Source organism: Alligator sinensis, unplaced genomic scaffold (genome assembly GCF_000455745.1).
Source record: "Alligator sinensis unplaced genomic scaffold, ASM45574v1 scaffold1301_1, whole genome shotgun sequence".
NCBI classification, from domain to species: Eukaryota; Metazoa; Chordata; order Crocodylia; family Alligatoridae; genus Alligator; species Alligator sinensis.
In genome coordinates this window covers 82692-104289 of record NW_005842575.1, presented here as the reverse complement: position 1 = coordinate 104289, position 21598 = coordinate 82692, and the positions used below count along the sequence as shown (strand labels likewise).

The 21598-nt window shown below is 45.7% G+C and overlaps 1 protein-coding gene across 1 annotated transcript in view; it reads right to left on the bottom strand.

Moving 5' to 3' along the window:
• POLQ (DNA polymerase theta) overlaps positions 1–21598 on the bottom strand; it is a 90510-nt gene that overhangs the window by 62760 nt on the left and 6152 nt on the right. The window contains exons 4-12 of the mRNA XM_014524111.2: positions 21365–21521; positions 17914–18022; positions 15634–15853; positions 10726–10870; positions 10465–10605; positions 8375–8587; positions 6364–6506; positions 3505–3709; positions 1157–1299 (exon numbers count right to left, since the gene is read on the bottom strand). Of these exons, the coding sequence (XP_014379597.2) occupies positions 1157–1299; positions 3505–3709; positions 6364–6506; positions 8375–8587; positions 10465–10605; positions 10726–10870; positions 15634–15853; positions 17914–18022; positions 21365–21521 (1476 nt within the window). The remainder of the gene's footprint in view (positions 1–1156; positions 1300–3504; positions 3710–6363; positions 6507–8374; positions 8588–10464; positions 10606–10725; positions 10871–15633; positions 15854–17913; positions 18023–21364; positions 21522–21598) is intronic.

Sequence of the window (21598 nt, the reverse complement as noted above, 5' to 3'; positions counted from 1 at the left end):
GCTCACGGTGTGGCTGGTGCCCCATGCTGCAGCTACTTGCAGCCCACTTGGGGCTGCCTGTGCCTGCTCCGGACAGTCCCGCGTGGCCTGCAAGTGCCTGCAGCAGATAGCACCCGCCATGGGGTGGGCAAGGGGCTGCTTTTCCCCGCTCTCAGCACCAGCTTCTTCCCTGCCAGTGTGCAGGGGTATTGGGGCTCTGCGTTGCCCCCTACCTGTACCACAGGGCTGGGGGGGCACTGGGAGTGAGTGGGTGGGGAGCCAGCGGGAGCATGGGGCCCACACCGGTGCCCAGGGGCCAGTGCTGGCGGGGACCAGAGCAGGTTGGCAGGAGCGCAGGGTCCCAGCCAGCAAGGACTCTATGGAGCCAGGCCAGCTCCACCCTCTCTCTGCTGGTGCAGCCCAGCCCGGCTCCACAGACCCCTGTCAGCCTGCACCCCACTCTGGGCCCCAGTGCGTGCCCTGGGACATTGGTCCCAAGATGGTGACCAGGGGGCAGGGCACCTGTCAAGGGGCGGGGCTACCCATGCGGCCCTCCACAGTGTGCCAAAACTGGGTAAGTGGCCCTCCACCCAAAATAATTGCCCACCCCTACTCTAGTCTCCCCTCTCCTGGCTGTAGCAGATGCTCAGACCCAAATGGACTGAACAGGCTTCTCAGGGATCAGCTTGCTTCCAAAAACTCACACAGGCTTGAGCCAGACAAGGCTCCTGCAGCTTCAAGTAGATAAGGTCCAGCAAGCGTATATACTTCAGTGGGTGTTTGACAAAGAAACTAATGAGTCCAAACCATGATTAAAAACCAGTTCACGTCAAAACATCATGAGAAAATCCTCACTCCACCCTAGACCTTAAATATTTAGTTTTGAAACATTTTTGTTTGTGAATATGAGAAGAATAGAGACAAAATTGGGCTTAAATGGACACGTTTAGTCTTAATTTCAGAAAGGCAGGTGTTTCCTAATAAGGATTATAAAAGTCAAACATGTTCTAAACTGAATACTTCTTCCAAAGCACTCCACACCCTCCTCCCTAAGGGATCAGCTGAACAGAATACACAACACAAGAGACCCTGGATCCACAAGAGGCCCTGGTCTGTGTATTCTCTATTCTCTTCCACCTGCTTCAATGTCATCTGCTGTGAGAAGCAAGGAACCTACCAAATAGACAATGTGCAGGTCATTCTCCAGGACAAACCCCTTCATAGCTCTCTGGAGGTCAGCAAAAATTTCCAGGGCTTCCATTGGTGAAAGAGAAGAGGAAAGAGTAGCAGAGCCAAGATGCGTTGGGCAATAGACCTCTGCTGTAATAGACACAAGTATTTTATTTAAAGGTAAATATATATTTCACTTTCAATTTATACAGTACTTGATTAATACTACCCAAGCTTCACTGCACTTTGAGGGGTCTGAATACAGTGGTGCTCAACCTTTTTTGCCCAGTGGGCTAGATGAGCAGTGCCTGGTCTGTCCATATCACATCTGGCTGGTGCTCCTGATCCACTGCTTGGGGCAGGTGCAGCGGGGCCCCATCCAGCCATGCAGAGTAGTGGCAAGAGGTGGGGCAGCCTGGCCCTGATCCGGTCACATAGGAGAGGCCGTGGCCTGGCCCCAACCCAGCCGCACACATGGAAGGGAACATGGCCCAGCCCCAATCTGGCCATGAGGGGAGGGAGGGGGGCATAGCCTGGATTAGGCCCACTGTACAGGGTTTAAGAATTTGACAGAGGGGGAGGGTGGCAATATTAATTGCCACTGCTCCCCTGCCACCAAATTTCCTGACACAGCAGGAGCCCCATGGGTCAGATTTAGCCCACAGGCTGGAGGTTGAGCATCCCTGGTCTAACAGATGGAGAAAAGGAGGCAGAGAGTCATATTGTCATACCCAGGGCTAGTCAGCAAGGCTAGAAATAGACATAATCGAATGAAGCAGATTAGTTGTGCTCTGCTTCACTGAGAGAAGTGCATGTTGCCCCTTGTCCCACCCTCAATGGTGCAGCACAAGGGGCAACGTGATCTCTCTCATTTCCTCACTCAGGCAGACTCATCCCCAGCAAGCACTGGTATGGGTTTGACTGAGCAGGGAAAGCAGGGCTCCTTCTCATCCAGCAAGACCCATTCCCCTCTGAAATCCTTGTTCTTTTTGTTATGTTGCATCAATAGATTTAGGAATGACCAGTAACTGGGGTTTTCCAACTATATCAGAAACCTCATCCCTTTGTTTGTCAAGCCCTCAATCTTTTAAAGAAAACAGCTTAACTAGTAAGAAGCACATATGCATTTGCAAACAACCATGTTGGAAGTGGCCCTCTATCTGTTCTCTCCACCTTCTCTAGTTAATGCCATGTTAAGAAGCATAGGAAGAGGTAGAGGGCTTAGCATGGATCTACAGAAGTGATATATTGAGTAAATGTCATTATCTAGAAAGAAATGTTCCTGTTTTGCAAATATGAAATCTCTAAGGCTGTATTTTTTTTAAAGGGTGACACATGAACTTATCAAACACTCCATAGGTAACACTTCATACAGACTGATGTGAGGTAGAAATTTTCATGTTATGCCAGGTACAGCTTTTAAAAACAGGACATTTCTCAGGATCCACCGTGCCAGTTCCCAGACACCAACAGGACAGGGCTCCTCTTTCTCATGCTAAGCAAAATAGTTTCAAGCTAAATTTAATTATTCTAAATAGGGAAATATCTCAAACTAAACATGCAATTGGGGAAGAACAACAGAAATGCCCCAAGACAACTTTGGTTGGGGGGGGAGGGGGGGACACGACAGACACGGGACGACAAGAGAAGAAATAATGTGCCAAATCCACAGTCCACATGCAGAAATGCTATAAATGGTGTTCAACCTTTTGCTCATGTGGGCCAGACCAGTGGCTTGGGGCTGGTCTATGGACCGGATCAGGTCCCATGAGCCAGAACTGGGCACTGTGCTGCCTCCCCCAAGCTCAAGGCCAAGATCAAGGCCCATATCACCCAGATGTGGATCTGCATGCCTAGATTGGGCCCCAGGCCACCTTCACACGCAGATCCAGAGAGCTATCCAGCCCACAGGGCTCCCAATGGGTCCATAAATTTGGCAGCAGGGGAGTGGTAATTGTGGCTAATGTTCCCCTGCCGCTAAATTTTCAGACCCCTGGGGACCTGTGCAGAACGAATGGCATGGCTCCCGGGGGCTGAACACCCACATTATAAGGCTACAATACCTTGTAACAGCTTGGGGCTTGCACGCCAGATGCCATGAGTCCTAATGAAATGGCCATTGCCTCCCTCTCAGAACACACACCAAAAACTAAATTAATGAAAAAGTTGAATTCACAACATCTTAGACACCAAGCAAAACATGCATCTTAAGCCTCTTTCAGCCCAAGCCCAGAAGTCTCAATTATAAATTTACTCCTTAGCAGTTGCAGAAAAATTGTTCATTCAAAACTGCCTAAATTGCAGTCCAAGGGAAGGAAGTGTAGACTTACAATGCACAGGAGCAACCAGCTTTACCTTTCACTCCATCACTAGGGCCCGAAACCTGGATGAATTCATTCTGCAGCAGCCATGCCACACAAGCCTCAATAGCTCCATTCTGAACTCCGTCCTCATTTTTCTCACTCCCCTGCTCGTTATCTTTCAAACTGGCAACAAGAAGCGTACAGGAAGCATAGGTCCGGACATCATCTGGAGTGCTGGCCACTCCACCCACAATGATCTGTTAAGGAAGGTTTCATGCTCAGAAAGAAAGGAAGGTATATCCGAAAAGGAACTTAAGGGAAATTAATGAATTTAGAAAACCAGAGAACAGAGTTGAGTGTCTGGGAGGAACATATGGCAAAAGCAAGTGCAAACTACTAGTTCCATAAAAGAGAGAAGCAGGAACTGTCTTCACAGTTATCTTGCAAAGAGAATAGATAGAACTAAAATAATCAGATTGCTCCCTACAGGAAAGAGAGCACTTGTGAATAGATTTGAATACTGCCATGCTTTGGCAGATGTAACACACATGCATGCAGTCTCACTGCAGTGTAAGGAGCTTGACCCTAGCTCATAGTTTAATTGCACAGCAGTGGCAAAGCTAAGGCAGAATGTGATTCATTAATTTTTGGACATAAAATAAAACAAGGAGCAGAATCCTGCCCATGGCTACTCATCCTGGTGAAGTTTTACTCTTTGTAAATGTATAACTGCTATCTTCATTTATAAAGGGTGTTATTTATTTTAGATTTTTACTTTAAAATTATGTGATTCCTGCATTTACTCAAATATCAGATGACCCCCCACCCCGCAATCATTAGATTCTATATGTAGAAAATTTATTTTAAATTTTGTTTTTATAATTCTCCAGGTATAGAATATAATTATTGGAGGCCTTGAATGCATGTCCCTCCCACTGCTACAGCACGGAAAATAAATCTGGGATGGGTCAGGTGGCCCCACTGCCCTCTGCCCCACCCCCACAACTTCTTCCCTCTAGCAGCCCCTTCCCCCATCACTGTTAGATTCTGCTCTCCCTGAGACCATGGAAGTGAGATGCAGCAGGCAGCCCACCCTCGCCCCACACGCAAGGGCACTTGCCTCTCATGCCTCCCCCAGGGGTGCATGCAGCCGTTCCCCTTCCACCCCGCCCTGCAGGAGCTGCCCATGGCTCCACCCCATGCCCAGCCCCAGCTGGACAGCTCCTGCCCCTGCCCCACTCCCTCCCTCACTGTGGAAGCCTCAATCTGCGCCCCCCCCTATACCCTCTTCCCCCAAAAAAGACTTACTGGCCAGATGCTGCTCTTCAAGCTGCTGGGCTGCATATCTGCTATCAGATCAGTATCAGCCAATATGGGTGGTTAATAATCGGCCAAAAAAAATCTTTATTGGTGCACCCCTAAAGGTTCTTTAAATTAGGGCTGAAGTTACACCTGCAGAACCTTTTCTTCAAGTTACACAACTCTTTTCAAATGTAGTAAATAATTGTTTTGGTATACAAAACCACCACTTGCTCCTTTTCACTTGTACTCATTCTGCAAGTCTGTCTGAAGTTAAAAGCTCGAAAACATTGTTTTCCCACTTGTGTAAGCAGACCTGACTAACATCTATGGAGCAGATCTGTTCCTTTTTTAAAAGTTGCATTTCAGGCTAGAACTGTACTTTAAATGTTTCCTAATCCAGTTCTTTTCTTGCCTGCATTACTCAAAACCATTTGAAAAAGTCATGATGGTATTTGGAGCTTGGTCTAGATTTTGTATTTTTACTGGTGTCAAAAGGGGAACAGACCATGGGGATTCTTAATTAAATGGACTGATTTTAACAATCTCTTGCCATTATGTGCGTCTGTTTGGGTTGGCATAGATCTTTTTGAATTAAAAACCCTTGGTATCACCAGAGAATATTTTTATACATAAGTCTCCCCATCCCTCCAGCTATATTATGTATGGAGCATGAAGGCACACTCCATACATAATATAGCTGAAGGGATGGGGAGAGTTATAAATAAAACTATTCCCCCTTTTGTTGTACCACTGACTTTCCTTTCATTTGTTCTGCCACAAAAAGAAAAAAATTATGGCAGCACAAATGAGACGTCTGGTGATGTCTGTTTCCACGCTCCGATTAAGGGTTCTCCTCTGCCTGTAACCTAAGCATATTTTATATAGAACTGGAAAGGGCCTCCTGGGCTATTAAGTCCAGTCCCCTGCATTCACAGGCTATTGCTAACCAAAGAAATCCCCAAAGTCAGCACTTTAATTAAAGGGAACAGTGTCCAGAACACTAAAAACACCCTACAACCTACCACAGGTAAAAAGCAGAGAAGAGGGCACTGCCAATGCAAAACATTCTTTGTCAGGTCTGACTACAAGAGCCACTTCTGGTCAGACCTGATGAAGAATGCCATGTCTTGCATTCAAAAACTTGATTAACTCTACTACACAGTCAATCCAATAAAAGTTATCATCTCACCCTAAGAAACCCTTGCCTGAAGCATCTTTAACAGTTACGTATAACTATTCCTCCTAAGGGTAAAGGCACACAACATAATTGCTGTGGAATAATTTACCCACCTATGACTCATGGAGACACATGAGCAGCTCTCATATTGGATACATGCAGCCAGAAAGAGAACTGGTTAGCACTTGGCAAACAGCTACCCTGGGGTTGAAATCAACTAGGGGAGTAGATAAATTGTGTGTTTCAGGTAGTAATCTTCTTATATAGCAAGGTTACTGTTATATTTCTCAAGAGAGACGTTTAGTCTGGATTTGTTGTGTGTCTGTCTGCTCCACTTTCATTATGCAGTAAATGTTTTGCGCGCCTGCACCCTGGCCTCACATGGACTAATACTGTAAGCAAAGATCTGATTCCTTCCCAGGTGCCCCATACCTCAAGGATTGCTCGTATCATGCTAGAAGTAATTCCTTCCCCCTCTCTTCTGAGCAAGCAGCTGCGGACAGGCTTGAGGGATCCCTGCAGCAGAGCAATGCCTTTAGACCTCTCTGAGGGCTTGCACACTAGAATGCTCTCACCTATGAGAAAATAAAGACAAGATACTCAAGAGACTAAAGCCATTTTCAGAGATGACATGTATCATTTGTCCATGCAGTGGACATAAATCTGAACATGCTCTGAGCATGAGTAAGAAATTTCAATATACTGCAGGCAATGTTCCTTCTAGATCCTTGAGACATTAGCACTATAATAACTACACATTGTTCATTGAAGGCACAGTACAAAAGAGATGCCCTGAGAGCACTTGGGAAGTTGGTGGTCCCAAAGGTACAGAAATGTTCTATTTGTGTAATTCTTAGCAATGTCTATCCACTGCTGTGGAAGACTCCATAGATTCATAATGTTAAACAGGGACCTAATCATCACTTGTTGCATTCCTCAGCATCAGTTCTAGCAAAGACTCAGAAGAGGATGAGAAAATGATGTTTCTTGTGCTGGAATTAATCAGTTCTATACTACACAGAAAAATCCATTTTTCTTCTCTTCTGCTCTTAGGATAGAAATAATTCTTACTCACAGAGTGAAATGACAGAGACTGGGCAGCTCCTATGATAAAACTCCACAAAGTTTAATTGATGTCTTACTCTAATATCAGCAGTTTAACAATAATATTTCCCAAAGGTAATAACTATATATAAAACTGTCAAAACAGAGACCACAAGAGATCAACTTATGTAACCGTGTGTTTTGCAACTAAGTTGTCTTTGCAGTGGGAAGTGTATAAAATTTATAAGACATCAGTATATCAACACTCACTTAATAGTCTTTGTAAAGAGTATTTCCAAATATTGATGCATCTTCCAAGTACAGCAAAATAATGTATACAAAGACCCAAAAGCCATGGAACAAAAATAAATACTATTTACTAATGTATGTATGAGATAATATGAATGGGAGAAGAAAAAAAGGGGATATGGAAGACAAATAAAGAGGGACAAACATTCCATACCTGGAAAACTACTGAACACTAAAAGCCAGCTACTCCAAATAGCTGTTGAACAAATAAAACAAGCAGGCCTAGTTGATGAAAATATACTCTTTTTTAAATCAAGGAACCAACTGATCTCAGTCATTTGAGATGTCTAGAACTAGAATGGACAAAGCGCTGGAAGGCCTCCAGCATCAAAGTCCTGTTCTATAACTATGTTGATCTTTACATTTCCTTTTGTTTATTAGGAAAAATCCTACCCCTATTATCAACTTTCATTCCAAGCAAAGTTGAAATCAATAGTTTTGTTGAACATCAACTGATGATAAATGTGTTTTATTCAACATATATGTAGCTCTTAAGACACTGGGGTTTTTCTGGTTTGGGCTTTTTTCTGGAATACAAATAAAAAGTCTTGATGGAGACTGGGAGAAGCACAAAAGCATTTCATTCTTAGAATTCTTAAAACAAAGCGTTAATTTTGGTAAGCATATTTTTATCCAAGTTATTTGTCCAGGTGGAAGGTAGAATTTTGCCAAATTTTGGATCTAAAACTTTAACCTTATTGCTTGAAGGTTAAATCCATTCAACGGAAATTTACAACAGAACTTTCACTCACATCAGAGATTGTTAATGCCCTGCCAGGCTGGCCATGCCCCACAGAATTAAATCAAATGAGCAAATTATTAGAAGCAATAAGGAATTAAATGAAGAAAACAGACTGTTCTTCCAGTAACTGACATACAGACACCAAAATCAGTCTCATGCAGTGTAAAAGCATCCTCTGGGAATTACAAATTATATCCCCATTAATACTAAACGAATTCATCTTGATTAACTTTATCATACTGAATACCAAAGGAATTCATCATGATTAGTCACTAATTGTAAAGCACTGCCCTGGATGTAATTAGGTTAACACAGTTCTTAGAAAATGTTAATAAAGCCTCCACTTACCCACTGTGTCTGCTCCTTTTCTGCCAGCCCTCCCAGCCATCTGCTTGTAAGCCAGAATGTCCAGGAGTTTGCCACCAAACACAGGAGTTCGGATAATTACCCGGCGTGCAGGCAAATTCACCCCAGAAGAAAGTGTAGAAGTTGCTGCCAGGACTCGAATCAGTCCCTGGCGAAAGGCCCCTTCAATGACATCCCGTTCATCAAAGGTAAGACCTGAGAAGAGACTGCTTCCAGTGAGCACAGTAACAGCCTGTCTGCCTTGAAGAACTGAAAATGTCATAACCACTAGTAGGAGAACCCATGCAAGAAGCAGTAATGTGTTAATGCACATTTGCCATGTGGTGATTGGATCTATGAAGAACAGTCACACAAGTAGCTTGGTCACTGTTTCAAAGTGTAGTCAAAACAAAGTAACTGAAGAATGTTTTTTCTTTAATCACTTAACCATTACGCAGTCTGTTATTTTAAAGTGGTGTTTCCCAAACTTTTGAGCATCTACCAGGGCGGAGGCAAGGGGAGGGTGACCAGGACACACATGAATAACAGCAGCAAATTGACAGGATCTGCTTACTTCAGCCACTGCTTCTCCCACTGGCACAGGGAAATCGATGGCAGTTGCTGAAGTAGGGATATGCAAGCACACCTGACTTTACTACCATGCGGACTTTTCTACAAGATTTGGGAAATACTGCTCTAAAGTATTTGTAGACAACATGAAGATTAAGAAGAGCATGGTATTTACTTCATATATTGCATGTTGTTGGAAAAAAAGGGCAATAACATATTGAGCTGTATTAACAGGAGTGTCAATTGCAAATCAAAGGAAGTGATTTTTCCACTTTATGTGGCATTGGTAAGGCCTCACCTGGAATAGCGTGTCCAGTTCTAGACCCCACACTTCAAGAAGGGCGTGTACAAATTAAAAAGTCCAGGTGAGAGCAACAAAAATTATTAGAGGCCTGGATAACATGACTTAAGAACTGAAATAACTAGGATTAATTATTCTGGGGAAGAGAGGACTGAGGGGGTGGATGGGGTGATAAGAGTTTTCAGATACCTGAAGAATGGTTATAAAGAGGATGTTGACAGACTTCTCTATCACACAGAGGACAGGATGAGTAGTGCTCTAAAACTGAAGCAAGGGAAATTTAGGTTGGAGAGTAGGAAGAATTCTCTCACTTTTAGGGTGGTTAAGCATTGGGACAGGTTTCCGTAGAAGTTATGGAATCTCCATCCTTGGAAGTCTTTAACAGCAGCTTAGACAAGCACTTGACTTGGATGATTTAGTCGGGAATGACCCTGTCTTTAGGGGGGTGGGAGTTGGATTAGATTAGTAATGCTCAAACTCTGGCCTGTGGGTTGGACACCACCCACAGAGCCATGTCATCTTGTCTGCAAGGTTCCCCACAGGCCCAGAAATTTGGTGGCAGGGGAAGAGTATGTGTTAATGGATTCCGAGAAAGAGTATGTGTTAATGGATCCAGAGCCACAACCATTAACACTGTCACCACCCCACTACCACCAACTTTCCAGACCTCTGGAGAACCCCACAGCCCAGATGACATGACCCTGCTTGCCTGATTGCACTGACACAGGGCCCTGCCATGGCCAGATTTGGTGCACAGAGTCAAGCCATGACCGAATCTGGTGTGTGGGGTCAGACTGGACTGCATCTCCAAATGGCCCTGTGCTTAGAATCTGTCCTGCACCACCCCTGGGCTGTTCATCAGGCCCACCGGGGTAGAGAGGCTGAGCCCCATTGGACTAGATGACCTCCCGAGGTCCTTTCCAGCCCTATTTTTCTATGATTCTATGAGGTATTTTAGAAATAGAAGAAAAGAGAATTGTATGTGGCCATTACAGCAGAGCTGGGGGCTAATGGTTTCTCTACCACTAAGTCCTGTGATTTGGTGCCTGAACCTGGATTCCTCATTATTTTCCATTCTAGGTACAGTTCAAAGCAGCATCTACCCTTATGGTAGTTTTAGGCCTTGTTTTTTCTCAGGATAGGCGTGCATCTTAGCTGACCCTGGATTAATCAACGTAGTACAGCTACCAAGGAGCCCAGCTATCAGGAAGCTCAGGAATACCTGCATGATGAAATGCTACTCCCCATGGTAAAGTTCGCTGGAGCACAGAGTCCAGACCCGAGAGTGATCGTCTTAGCTGGTCCATCACCTCCTCTATTGCCTCTTTGTACAAGGGGATTGGTGGAAGGTTTGAGGTTTTTCCTTTCATCAGAAAAGAGGAGGAGAAAGAAAGAATAATTAGCTGCTTTTAGCAGGACTACTGTGCTGCAAAGGCACAGCATGGATCAGCATACCACAGCCTCCTCCCCCTGCCCCTCTTACTGTCAGACAGCTGCAGGTTGCAGAACTCTCTAGCTATGATGTTTGCCAGCTTCTCACACCAGTTCTTGGATGGACAGAAGAGCAGGACTGAATGACCATCACGAACAGTCTCATAGCACAGGCTTACAACATGGTCCTCATCTCCCTGAATTGACACAAATAGCTTTTTCAACATATTTTTGCATCATACAAGCTCTGAAAATATTGCCAAGCTGGCTGTCATAACACACTTTAAACCTCCTACCCCAATTCAGAGAGGAACAAGGAGAAACAAAGGAGCCACATTTTTGGAAGTCTAGGTTATGTATAGACAACACGTCAAAAGAACCAGTTACTCTAAGATAGGGACAGGCAAGACCACGCGTCCTGCAGCTCCTCCCCGTCACCATCACCAGTACCCAGCAACAGCTGAATGCACAGCCCTGGATCTAGCCTGCCCTGCACACACTCCAGACTCGTCTCAGCTGGACTGAACTAGCTCTGAACCAGCCAGGACCTGCGTGCATAGCCCTAACCCTGGGCTGCCCTGTGCCCACTCTGAACCTGTCTGCGCACGAGTGGCGGTGTGGCAGAAACTGCTGCTGGGCATGGAAGAAAAGTGGCCCCTGTCCCTCGCCAATGCCGGGCTCTTCTTGATGTGGCCACCCCACTTTCCTCTTTTCCAGGAGACCTGCAGCTCCTCTCTGCTGCCATCACTACCGCCACCAGCACTCCATCCAAACCGCCCAGCGGAGCAGTGGTGACAGTAAAGAGGAGCAGCCCAGGCACAGGCTCTAGGCAGCAGCAGCAAGAAGGGCCTGACAGCAGTAAAGGGCTGGAACCGCTTTTCCCCCCACACCCAGCAATAGCTTCTGCACAGTCGCCACTGCTGCTCATCGTGGGTGGGAGGGTAAAGAGCAGGCACAGGGTGGGCCAGAGTCAAGGCTGTGCACGCAGGTCCGAGCTGGCCCGGAGCTGGTTCTCTCTCGCCAGGGCAAGTCCAGAGTGGGTGCAGGGCTGCGTGTGCAGGTCCCCAGACTCCACAAGGCTGGCACCAGCAGCAGCAGCCAGACAGAGCTGCCACAGCCTGGACTGCCTAGAAATGTCGCAGGGCTGTGAGGGCAGCAGACTGTGACTCTGCCCAAGGCCCTACCCTGCACTATTACCGGCCTGCAATCCTGACCTTCTGCTCCCGGACGCTGCTCTACACCCACCCATGGCCCCATCTCATCTGCCTGGCCAAGTGTGCCCTGCCCATGGGGGTCCCAGCCCAGTCTACATGGAGACCCTGCCTGCTCACCTGCTCCATCCAGCACCCCAGCAGTGAGTGCAGGGAAAATGGGCCTGGAGAGCATCAATTGTCCATGCAAAAGTTCACCAAAACTCATTAAGTGGCCATCCAGCCCAATTAATTGCCCACTCTTGCCCCAAACCTTGCTTGTTATGCAACAGAGCTCTTTGAAAGAAGTTAGGAAGCACTTGTTCTTTGTAGAAGAGACCTGATTTGATCTCTCTCTCCATTTTTGCTCATGTGTGGTACAAGGAAAGCATACTAAAAGGCAGATAAACTGATTTCAAGCAGAACTAAGAAACTGCTTTTTGCTCATTATTTGATGGAGGGGCAGGGGTGGGGCTCAGTCATTTTATTTTTTTGGAACACAGTACATAAAGACAACTACTACTGCTGCTTGTTAGACCCCATCCCTCTGGCTGAAGTTACTACCTCTAGAAAAGTTGTCCTGACAGAAAGGTGAAGTGGAGAGCAAGCAGCAGTGATCTCAAATGGAAGGCCTGTGAGCCCTGCTACAAATAAATTCAGATCCCTAGGAGGGAAAGTGAGAACAAACCCTTTCAGGACTACAATAACCACCACCAGAGCCTTAATGGAACAGAAATGGCAGAAACAGCCACTAGTTCCATTCCTAGCAAGCTGGCTGAGGAACCCCATTTCTTTCACTCCAATTGCAATTCTAGAATGTCTGATACCCAAGTTCTGGGTGGAGACCACTAGCAATGAAGAAGACTATGGCAATGTTGAACCCATATCACACTAGGTCTAACTGTCAAAACTGAAGCAATTTGGATTAACCTAGCTAGGAAAAATTCATATCTATTTGTAAAAATGTGGTAGATCTTAGAACCCCGCAGGGGAAGGCAAGCTTCTTTTTTATAGCATCTAAGGTCATGGGATCAACACATGGAGAGGGATTGTTGCCTAGTCACTTAACCCTTAGGAGAGGTTTGTTCAGTTAGCTCTGGTCTAGGTTCATAAGAGGAACAGGAGCGTCTCTGAGGCACAAAGAAAAACAAACAGATGAGCAGAAGAAAACTAGCTTAGGAAGGAGTTTAAGCTAAAGCTTCCAGTTTTCACATTACCATTAAAATCAAATTCCAAAAGGTAAGTTCATCTTTGAGTTTGAGTGAATGTGGACATGCTATCTTAAAAGTGAGGTAGGAATGTCCCTTGCTTGAAACTTTACACTTAAAAATGTACCAGCAAACGTATCTTATGTTAGTCTAGAGCAGAGGGGGCCAAACTCTTTGACCAACAAGGCAAAAATTAGCCTCATAACCAGGGATCCAGATTTTCCATTTCCCACAGAAAAATAGAGTAAACCACAGATTTTACCTTTACTGGTGGCAAAAGCAGATTTCTCATTTTACTGAAGAAGCCTGGAGATTTTTCAATTTTGTGATGAGCTCTCTGCAGGCTGGCAGGGTTCCAGCCTGCAGGGAGCTGGAAGAGAGCAGGAGGAGGGCAGTCAGGCAAGGGGAGCCATGTGCATGTGTGTACTTATGTGCGCACGCAGCCACCAGGCAGCTTGGAAAGCAGCTCCTGCAAGTAAGTCTGAGTGTGGGGGAGGAAAATGAGGCCCTCATAGTCAGGGAGGGAGGGAGTTAGCAGGGCTGGAGCTGGGGCCCTCCCCCGGGGCCTCAGCAGCCCGGCTGGCGGAACCTGGCACAGCATAGACCAGCAGAGCCACAGAAAAGCTGCTTGTCACTGCAAGCTCCGTGCTGCCCTTGCAACGCACCCCCTGCATGCGCAACAGCTTTGATCAGCACAACCCAGTGCTAGTGCCTTTACTGCAGCTGCACGCACAGGGGGTGCATCACCAGGGCAGCACAGAGCTCACAGCGACAACCAGCTTCTCCACGCAGCTCTGCTGTTCCCTGCCACACCAAGTCGTGCCCACGACTTGAGAGGTGCAGATTGAGGCAGCCATGGTGAGGAACAGAATGGGGTGGGTTTGGCAGCTGGGGCTAAGGCTGGGCCTGTGCATGCTGCCCAGCCAGGGCCGGGAGACCATAGTGAGAATGCACAGCCATGGGGCCCGGTAGTGAGAGTGGGATGGAGCCATGAGCGGCTCGTCCAGTGGCTTGTCCCTGGTGGCAGAGCCAGGTCCCTGCTACTGCACCCACTCCCAGGGGGGCATGTGCCCCCCTCCCCGATTTGTGCATGGGGCAGAGGCAGATGCAGGCTGCCCACTTCAGGCTCAGGGCTCCCCACTCTGCTGCCCTCTCCAGTAGGTGGGACTCAGCATGGAAAGGCAGAGCCAGTGGGGAGGCTTGGGGCAGCCACCACTGCCATGAGCCCCATGCTGGCCACGCCGCTATGGCGAGATGTCCCCTGTCTGCCCAGCAGCGGTGGGGCGGAGCGAGGGGGGGCACAATTCTGCAGCAGAGGCTCCGTGCTGCCACTACCACCAGAAGCTCCTGGCCAGCTATACCACCATGTTGAGACACCCCCTGCACACCTGGCCCCCACTGTGGCCAGGTGGGGAGAAGGTGCCATGCCATGGCTGTACAGCTGATGCAGGGCTCCTGGGAGCAGCAGCACTAAGCCTCCCTGCCCCACTCTGCCCTCCGCACCAAGTTCCACCAGCTTTCCCCCAGGGGGAAGGCAGCAAGGAAGGGAGCCCTGACCCCTGCAGCAGGCAGCCTACACCCTTCCCTGCTACCCAAGGTGGGGGGGGAGGAGACTGGGATCCAGCAACAGCAGGCACTGCCTCCCGCATGCAGCAGCCGTGGCTCAGGCACTGCTGGCTGGCTGCAGCTGGCACCCACGGAGCAGGAAGTGAGCAGAGTGGTCCTCTAGCCCTGGCAGCTGGGGCAGGGAGGAGGAGGGGGCAGGAGCTTTGGGTCAGGAGTGAGGGGAGATGGGGGAAGCTGCAGATCAGGAGTGAGGGCCAACAGCAAGGGGGTGAAGGACTGTGGGCTGGGATTGAGGGGCACCGGCCACGATGTGGGGTTGTGAGTTGGAAGTAAGGGGCACTGGGAGAGCTGTGGCTTGGGAGTGAGAAGCAATGGTATGGGCACGGGCATAGGCAGGGGAGGGCACCAGCATATCAGGGCCGTGCAGCATCATAAAGCAGCAGGGAGGACAGCTGCACCTGGACCCATGTTCTGGAGAACAAAGGGAGCAGGGGGAGCTCTGACTTTCCATGATAAAAAAATAAAAAAATCAAATGCCAAGATATACAAGTATTTAGAAATGATTTTATTCTAATGGTTGAGCCACTGGTAAGCTTTCAAACTGCTTTAAAAGTGCAAGTGCGTCAATAAAACATTGTGTTCAACTGATACCTATATATATAATGACGTTTCATTTAATCATGGAAAAATGCAGATTTTGGGGGTTTTAAATCAGAGAATGAGGGATTTTTAAACAGGGAAAACCAGGATCCTCTCTGAGTGCCACTTCAATCCCCTGCCCCTACTTGGCTGGCTGTTCTGTTTTCTGTGCCCTGACTGACCTGCTGCTCTGTTTTCTGTTCCCTGCCCCATCTGCTACTGTACTGTATGCCACCTCACCAGTCTGCCACAAACAGAGGCTACCTGTGCTATTTATGATAGTTTCACCAGCCTGGGGTCTAGACTGTAGTAGCAATGTTTGTCTGGAGTAACTGGATGGCAAGAGCCTTTAGTTACCTTCAGTTGCAGCATGGGCTGAAATTCCCGCACTAGATTCATTGACGAGTCATAAATATTGCTGCCAATTTTCACCCATTCCATGAGGGGCACAGGGCGAAAATCAGTGTGGTACAGCTCAGCATTAAGCCAGGAAGCTAGCAGGTGCAAGTTAGGGAGGGTGGCACTCATGCCAACAATTTGTATTCCACCAAAAGCAGGACTGCTTGCCTTTGCCTGTCTGTAATTGGTTAGAAGGAGATGAACATTAGTAAAAACCCAAGCCAGTGATCTGGTTCACAAGACTAAACCCTCTCTAACCCTGCATCCTGACACACAAAGCAATACATTTAAATCCCTGAAAAAGAAGCAGCAATTACTCTATTCTTGGTGTGCATAACTATCGATGTTAGATACTCATCTGAAAATTACCCACCATTTAAAAAAAAAAAGTGTCTTTAAAGTGTAGCCTCTTGATGCAGCAACAACCACAAGCTGAGTGCACAGCAGGAAAACATTGTTTTAAACATTTCCTTGTGGCGGACTTTGAGCAATCAAGTTATCAGAGTGTGGAAATAAAGAGATGGATCAGTTTTCACCATAACCTTTCTAAGCTTAAATACCACAATTAAGTCCCTTCCATTTTGTCTCAATTTCAAGCTATATAATCCAAGACTTGGGTTTTCAAAAGCAAGTGCCTACAAATGCAGAATCTGAAATCCTTATTTAAGCAACTAACTAACCAACCTCATTTTCAAAAAATGCTGAGCACCCATTAGTTTCCATTAAAGTCAGCAGGAACTAATGGATTCTCAGTGCTTCTGACAAAACTAACCACTTATTTGGACATCATAGTATTAAGATGCATGAGACTTTTTACAAACAAAGATAATAGCCCCAAGTTTGGTACTTAAGTTGGGGCCCCGTTTTAAACCACAGAATACAGGATGGATTTGATTTCTGAAGTCATGTCTGCCAAAATCAGAGGTCCTGTTTAAGCCTAAATATCAGTCTAGAAATACCCAAAAGCTAATGATGGGCATATAGCCATGATCATGTGTTTCTGCTTTGTATAGAAGATACTTAGAAAGAAGTGGAATAACAGCAATTACATGGTTAAAATGACAACAGACACACAAGCTGGCACAATGACTCAGCAGAAAACAAAAAGGTTTTTTTCCTTTAAGAATAATGCCAGTGATTAAATGTCAAAATGAATTAACCTAAAGCAAAAAAGGAGAAAGCAAACCATTCCCCATTTTAAGTATTTAGTCCAGTCTAATGACCTTGATGTGAAGCTGACTGGCAGGTTAACTTCTTGTTCATCAACATCCACCAAGCAGCAACCTGCACACTATCCTGAACACTACTTGAACACATTTCTTTCAATGTTTATCAGTCATTTCTTGACAGTAGGATCTATGAAGTTATGGAAGTCCACTAAGGGAAGCAGCAGTGGTAAAAACCATATTGCTTGGGACACTGAAAATTAAATAGGACAAGATGTAGAAGAGCAGCAGAAACAAATCCAATTTAAGCAAATGTTTAAATTTAAAAAGTAAACTAATTTGTTTTAAATTAAAACTTTGCATCAACTTTTTTTCCTGAAAGATTTCACCGTATGCCAAAGTACAAATTAAAAATATGAGGGTAAAAGTGTTTTTGACTACAGTGACAACCTCCAGGGAAATAATGTGATGAAACTTTAATAACCAGGAGATTGTACGTCACAGCTCCCCCCAAATTCCTGAAACCAGTCCAAACTTTCAAATGCTCATGGAATGGACATATAAACAATTTATCAAAGATAAAAGGCAGCACAGATTTAACACACATCGGCTGTTCCAGAGTAAATGCCTGTACATAGGTTTTAGCTTGCCACTTATCAGTGGGGGTTATCTGTAGTGGCTTGCCTCTCTTTCTCATTGCTTATAAAGAGAAGTTTTTACTAAGAGAAAACCTGCCATAAATTATCTTATGCTTAAGGGAGGGGAGGGCAATTACCATGGAGCAGTCAACTCCTAGTCAGTCATCCCTTTTACCCCACAGCAAATCATTTATGCGCCCATACCCTGAGAAAACACACGTATTTAATCTACCATGAGTTTTGTGAATTTAGTTGTGAAATCTCCATCCCTGGAAATTTTCAAAAGCAGGTTAGAGCTAGGATGGTTGTCAGGAATGATCTTGCCATAAGCCAGGGGCTGGATTAAATGACTTTGTGAGGTCCCTTCCAGACCTACTTCCTATGATTCTACACATGCTTTGGTATTAAGAGAGACTAATCTTAGGTTAACCAACCTTTTGGTGACCTTCTCTGTAATAAAACGAACTTTGGTCAGCAGGAGTTCCAGCAGATAACCCCGGTGAGAATCTCCCAGCATGTGCAACTCATCCACAACCACCATACCTACAAAAAAAGAGAAGCTCTATAGATATTAGCTCCCTCAAAGCTTCCTGGCAATAAAATAAATAAATAAATCCAGTCAGTCCTTCAGCCCCACTTAAACAGCTGCAATAGGCAGCAACATTTTCCAATCTGTTACACTGCTCCACAAACAAGCAGCATAGCCATTTTTGCAGGATTTCAGGTAAGCTAATTCAAACTGCTGAGTGACAGTGCCAATTACCCTGGCTTCATGCTAACGAGTCTACCTATAGCACCATGCGGACAAAGCTACACTGCCTGTTTAACAAGGCAGCCCATATACAGCAGCATAGCGTGTTTGAGGACACCAGTGCCTGGCACAGTAAGTTTACTGTGTAAAAATGCTTTAGAAGCTAGTAGGACACATCTCAAGTACAGAGACCTCCATCCTGCAGGTATGCAGTACTATTCACATAAGGCAGGGGTGTCAAACTCATCTGGCCTTGTAAGCCAGATGAATAGCATGGGGTTGGTCCACAAGCCGAATCAGGCTCCCGCAACCCTGTCCCACCTGCATGCCTGACCCAGTACAAGTTACACCTGCTTAGGCTAGTCTGGGATGCTGGCCCAAGCAAGCATCATGGACAGTGCATGCCCCCACCACTGCACGTGAGACTGGTCCAGTGCAGCAAGAGAGGCAGCACCAAGGGCCGGATAATGAGGCTCTGTAGGCCAGGTCCAGCCCACAGGCTATATATTTGACACCTCTGACGTAAAGAATAGAAGTTAGCTTTAAAGTGATTGTCCAAAAAAGTACCCTCATTTGCTCCATAACCAAGTCTCTAATAGCAATGGCATCCATAAATGAAGAGAGAGTGTCGCTGTCCAACTCTCCACTCCAGGTTAAAGCTTCTATGCTTGCTACTGCTACTGAGGCACCTAGTCTCTCACTACACCATGTAATGTGGCAACCTAAGCAGTGCATAAGACAGGCAGGTCTGAGTCAGGCATAATGCTACTCTCTGCAAAGAGGCACTTGCTTGAATTACTTGCAGGAGTAACCAAAGTACCCCAACAAAGGCACCCTAGTCTTTCAAAGTGAAGTGCAGCCAATGAGGACTACAGGTGTCGGCATGCAACATTTTGTCAAATGCAGCAACCAGCTGAGTAGTGCAGGCCAGGGCCTGTAGTTCTTCCACACAATTAGCTCGACTGAAAACAAGAATAACTAGTCTCTTCTTCTATCTGCAAATTAAACATGACCCTAGAAAGTTGCTACCCTGACCTGTGAACTTACCTGCACTCCTGGGTTTCAAATTCACATCCTACCTTACCCGTATTAATGTTCAAACAGACAGTCTTCAAGTTTTGACAGCCCTTAGTGGCAATTGCAGATGTGATTGAACTTTTCCAGCAAAAAACAAAAAAGGAAGACCTAGAGATTATTTTCCTTCACTTTAATGTGAAAAAGCACACACATGCAAACTAAAAACGCACCTCTGGTAACACGTTACAAACCCATTCCCAGGTGACACAAACAAGGTGTTTTTTACTAGTCTGGTCTCCTAAAATATCTCTAGACTCCTACGCTGATACTACACTGCAGTTAGAGGAAGCTTTATCTGTCTTGTTTACTAGCATTCAGGTAACTGCCACAGACTACATAAACAGTTAGCAAAAAATCAAACTGTTCTGAACTGCCTCATGCAGCAGAGAGCTTCACTGGCAGTAAGAATTTGGTTTCTCTCAACAATTTTCAAAGGCAATCTGAGCTAGCAGCAGGGGGCTGACATCAACAAAAGGAACAGTTCCTGCTTGAGATGGAGCCCAGCCAGGACTGCAGTTGTCTCCCAATAATTCGTCTAAAAAGATAAAACATTCCATTAAGAAACAGTCTAAATTTAGAATTAATTAGGAGACAAGGTACAAATCCTGAAGCAGCATATTGGCTTGGTTTTGTTTACAGGTAAAGGCATTTCCAGCCCATGCCTGTACTTTCACGCTTTTACAAAACTTACCTCCACATGTTCCCCTCTGAGATGGAATTTGTTAGGATTAGATTACTCCAAAAGAGACTCTCTCACAGGGGTGGCAAAAATTAATTTGCATGGTTTTTCAAACAACCAAGTATCAGAAAGTAACATCCAATCAGCAACGCAGTTAGTTGTTCAGAAGTTGGAGGGGATTTTAGCTTTCAAATAATTCAAGAAAATTCTACAGCCTTTGATGAGGTATGAACATGTGGACAGCTGATCAGATTACACAACTGATTGTATACACCTATATGACCCTTCTCTGGCACATTTCCCCTTAGGAGACACAGTGAGGCACAGAAGTGGATGGATGCACCAGCACTAAGGAATTTGATGTATTTGGAGCTTTAAAAAGATGCTAGTATTAGACAGCACTTCCAAGCACACATCTGTTTGTCAGCTGAAAGTATTTATAGTGCAGCTTCCAGAGACCAATATTTCCATGTGCTCTCCTTTGGTCACATATGCAGACAAAACTATCAGTCTCTGTGTTTTCACACTCTCTTAATTAAAGATCTGCCAAGTTAGTACAATGGAAAACTAAAGCATTCAATGCACAGAGGTTGTGAAACTCAAGGGGAACGAAGGGTCTCACAGCAACTTAATATGCATTACATTCTCTAAATTTTCAAGGTTTAAAATCTCAATCCCAACAGTGCTGTAATATCACTGGCCAGGGCCAGTGAGAGGGATTCTGTACTTAGTAACTTCAGATAAACCTGTACCTGCTAGGCAAACACAAATGAACAAATGAGCTTTTTCATTGTGCTAGGAAAGTACAATTCCCTCCTCAAAATCACAGAGGAAACCCAGAATTTTCTGAGGCTACATTTCTCCCTAAAAGCATCTTATTCAATGAACAGCATCAAATCTAGTAATGATCCAGGCCAAAGGAAGTTCATGGCCCTGAAAGAGAACCAGCTTCCCATGGAACTATTACCAGAAAAAAAATCTTTTTTGGTCATGCAGCCCAATATAGCCAAGCCCCATGCAGGAATTTCACCAGCTGGACTAAAGAGAGGTCTACAGTTCTATCCCCAAGGCCCAAGCTGCCACCACATACACTCCACTCCATGCATCCATACACCCTACCCCTGGAAAGCTTTCCTTGACACAAGCAGCTGTTGCCCAGATGAGAATAGCCACTATCACATCTTCTACCCACAGAACAATGTAAAGGAGCCCTGACATGGGATCCCTAAGCCAACAAAGGCTGCTTGATGCCCCAGATGGTTAACCCTGCTTCTTGAGGCCCTAAATGGGTTCCCCATTTTCTACAATTCTCACATACAATCAGGCTGCATAAAAACACTCTTCCAAGGCGCAGATGGGTCACATCCTAGTTTTTTACCCAGTAAATCCATCTGGTTTTCCTCTATGAGTCTGTTGATTAGACCATTAGCTCTCTCAATCGTGCAGACAGCAACATCCAAGGTAGAGAAACGTCCAGCTGGGGAGGTACTTCCCATATAGCCTTCAACCCGTACACCCACCTCCTGAAACAAAGCCTGTGGGCCAGAAGGACAGAACATTTATTTGTGGATTAGAAACTTTGGCTGTGATCAATGCATAATACCTGCTGGAA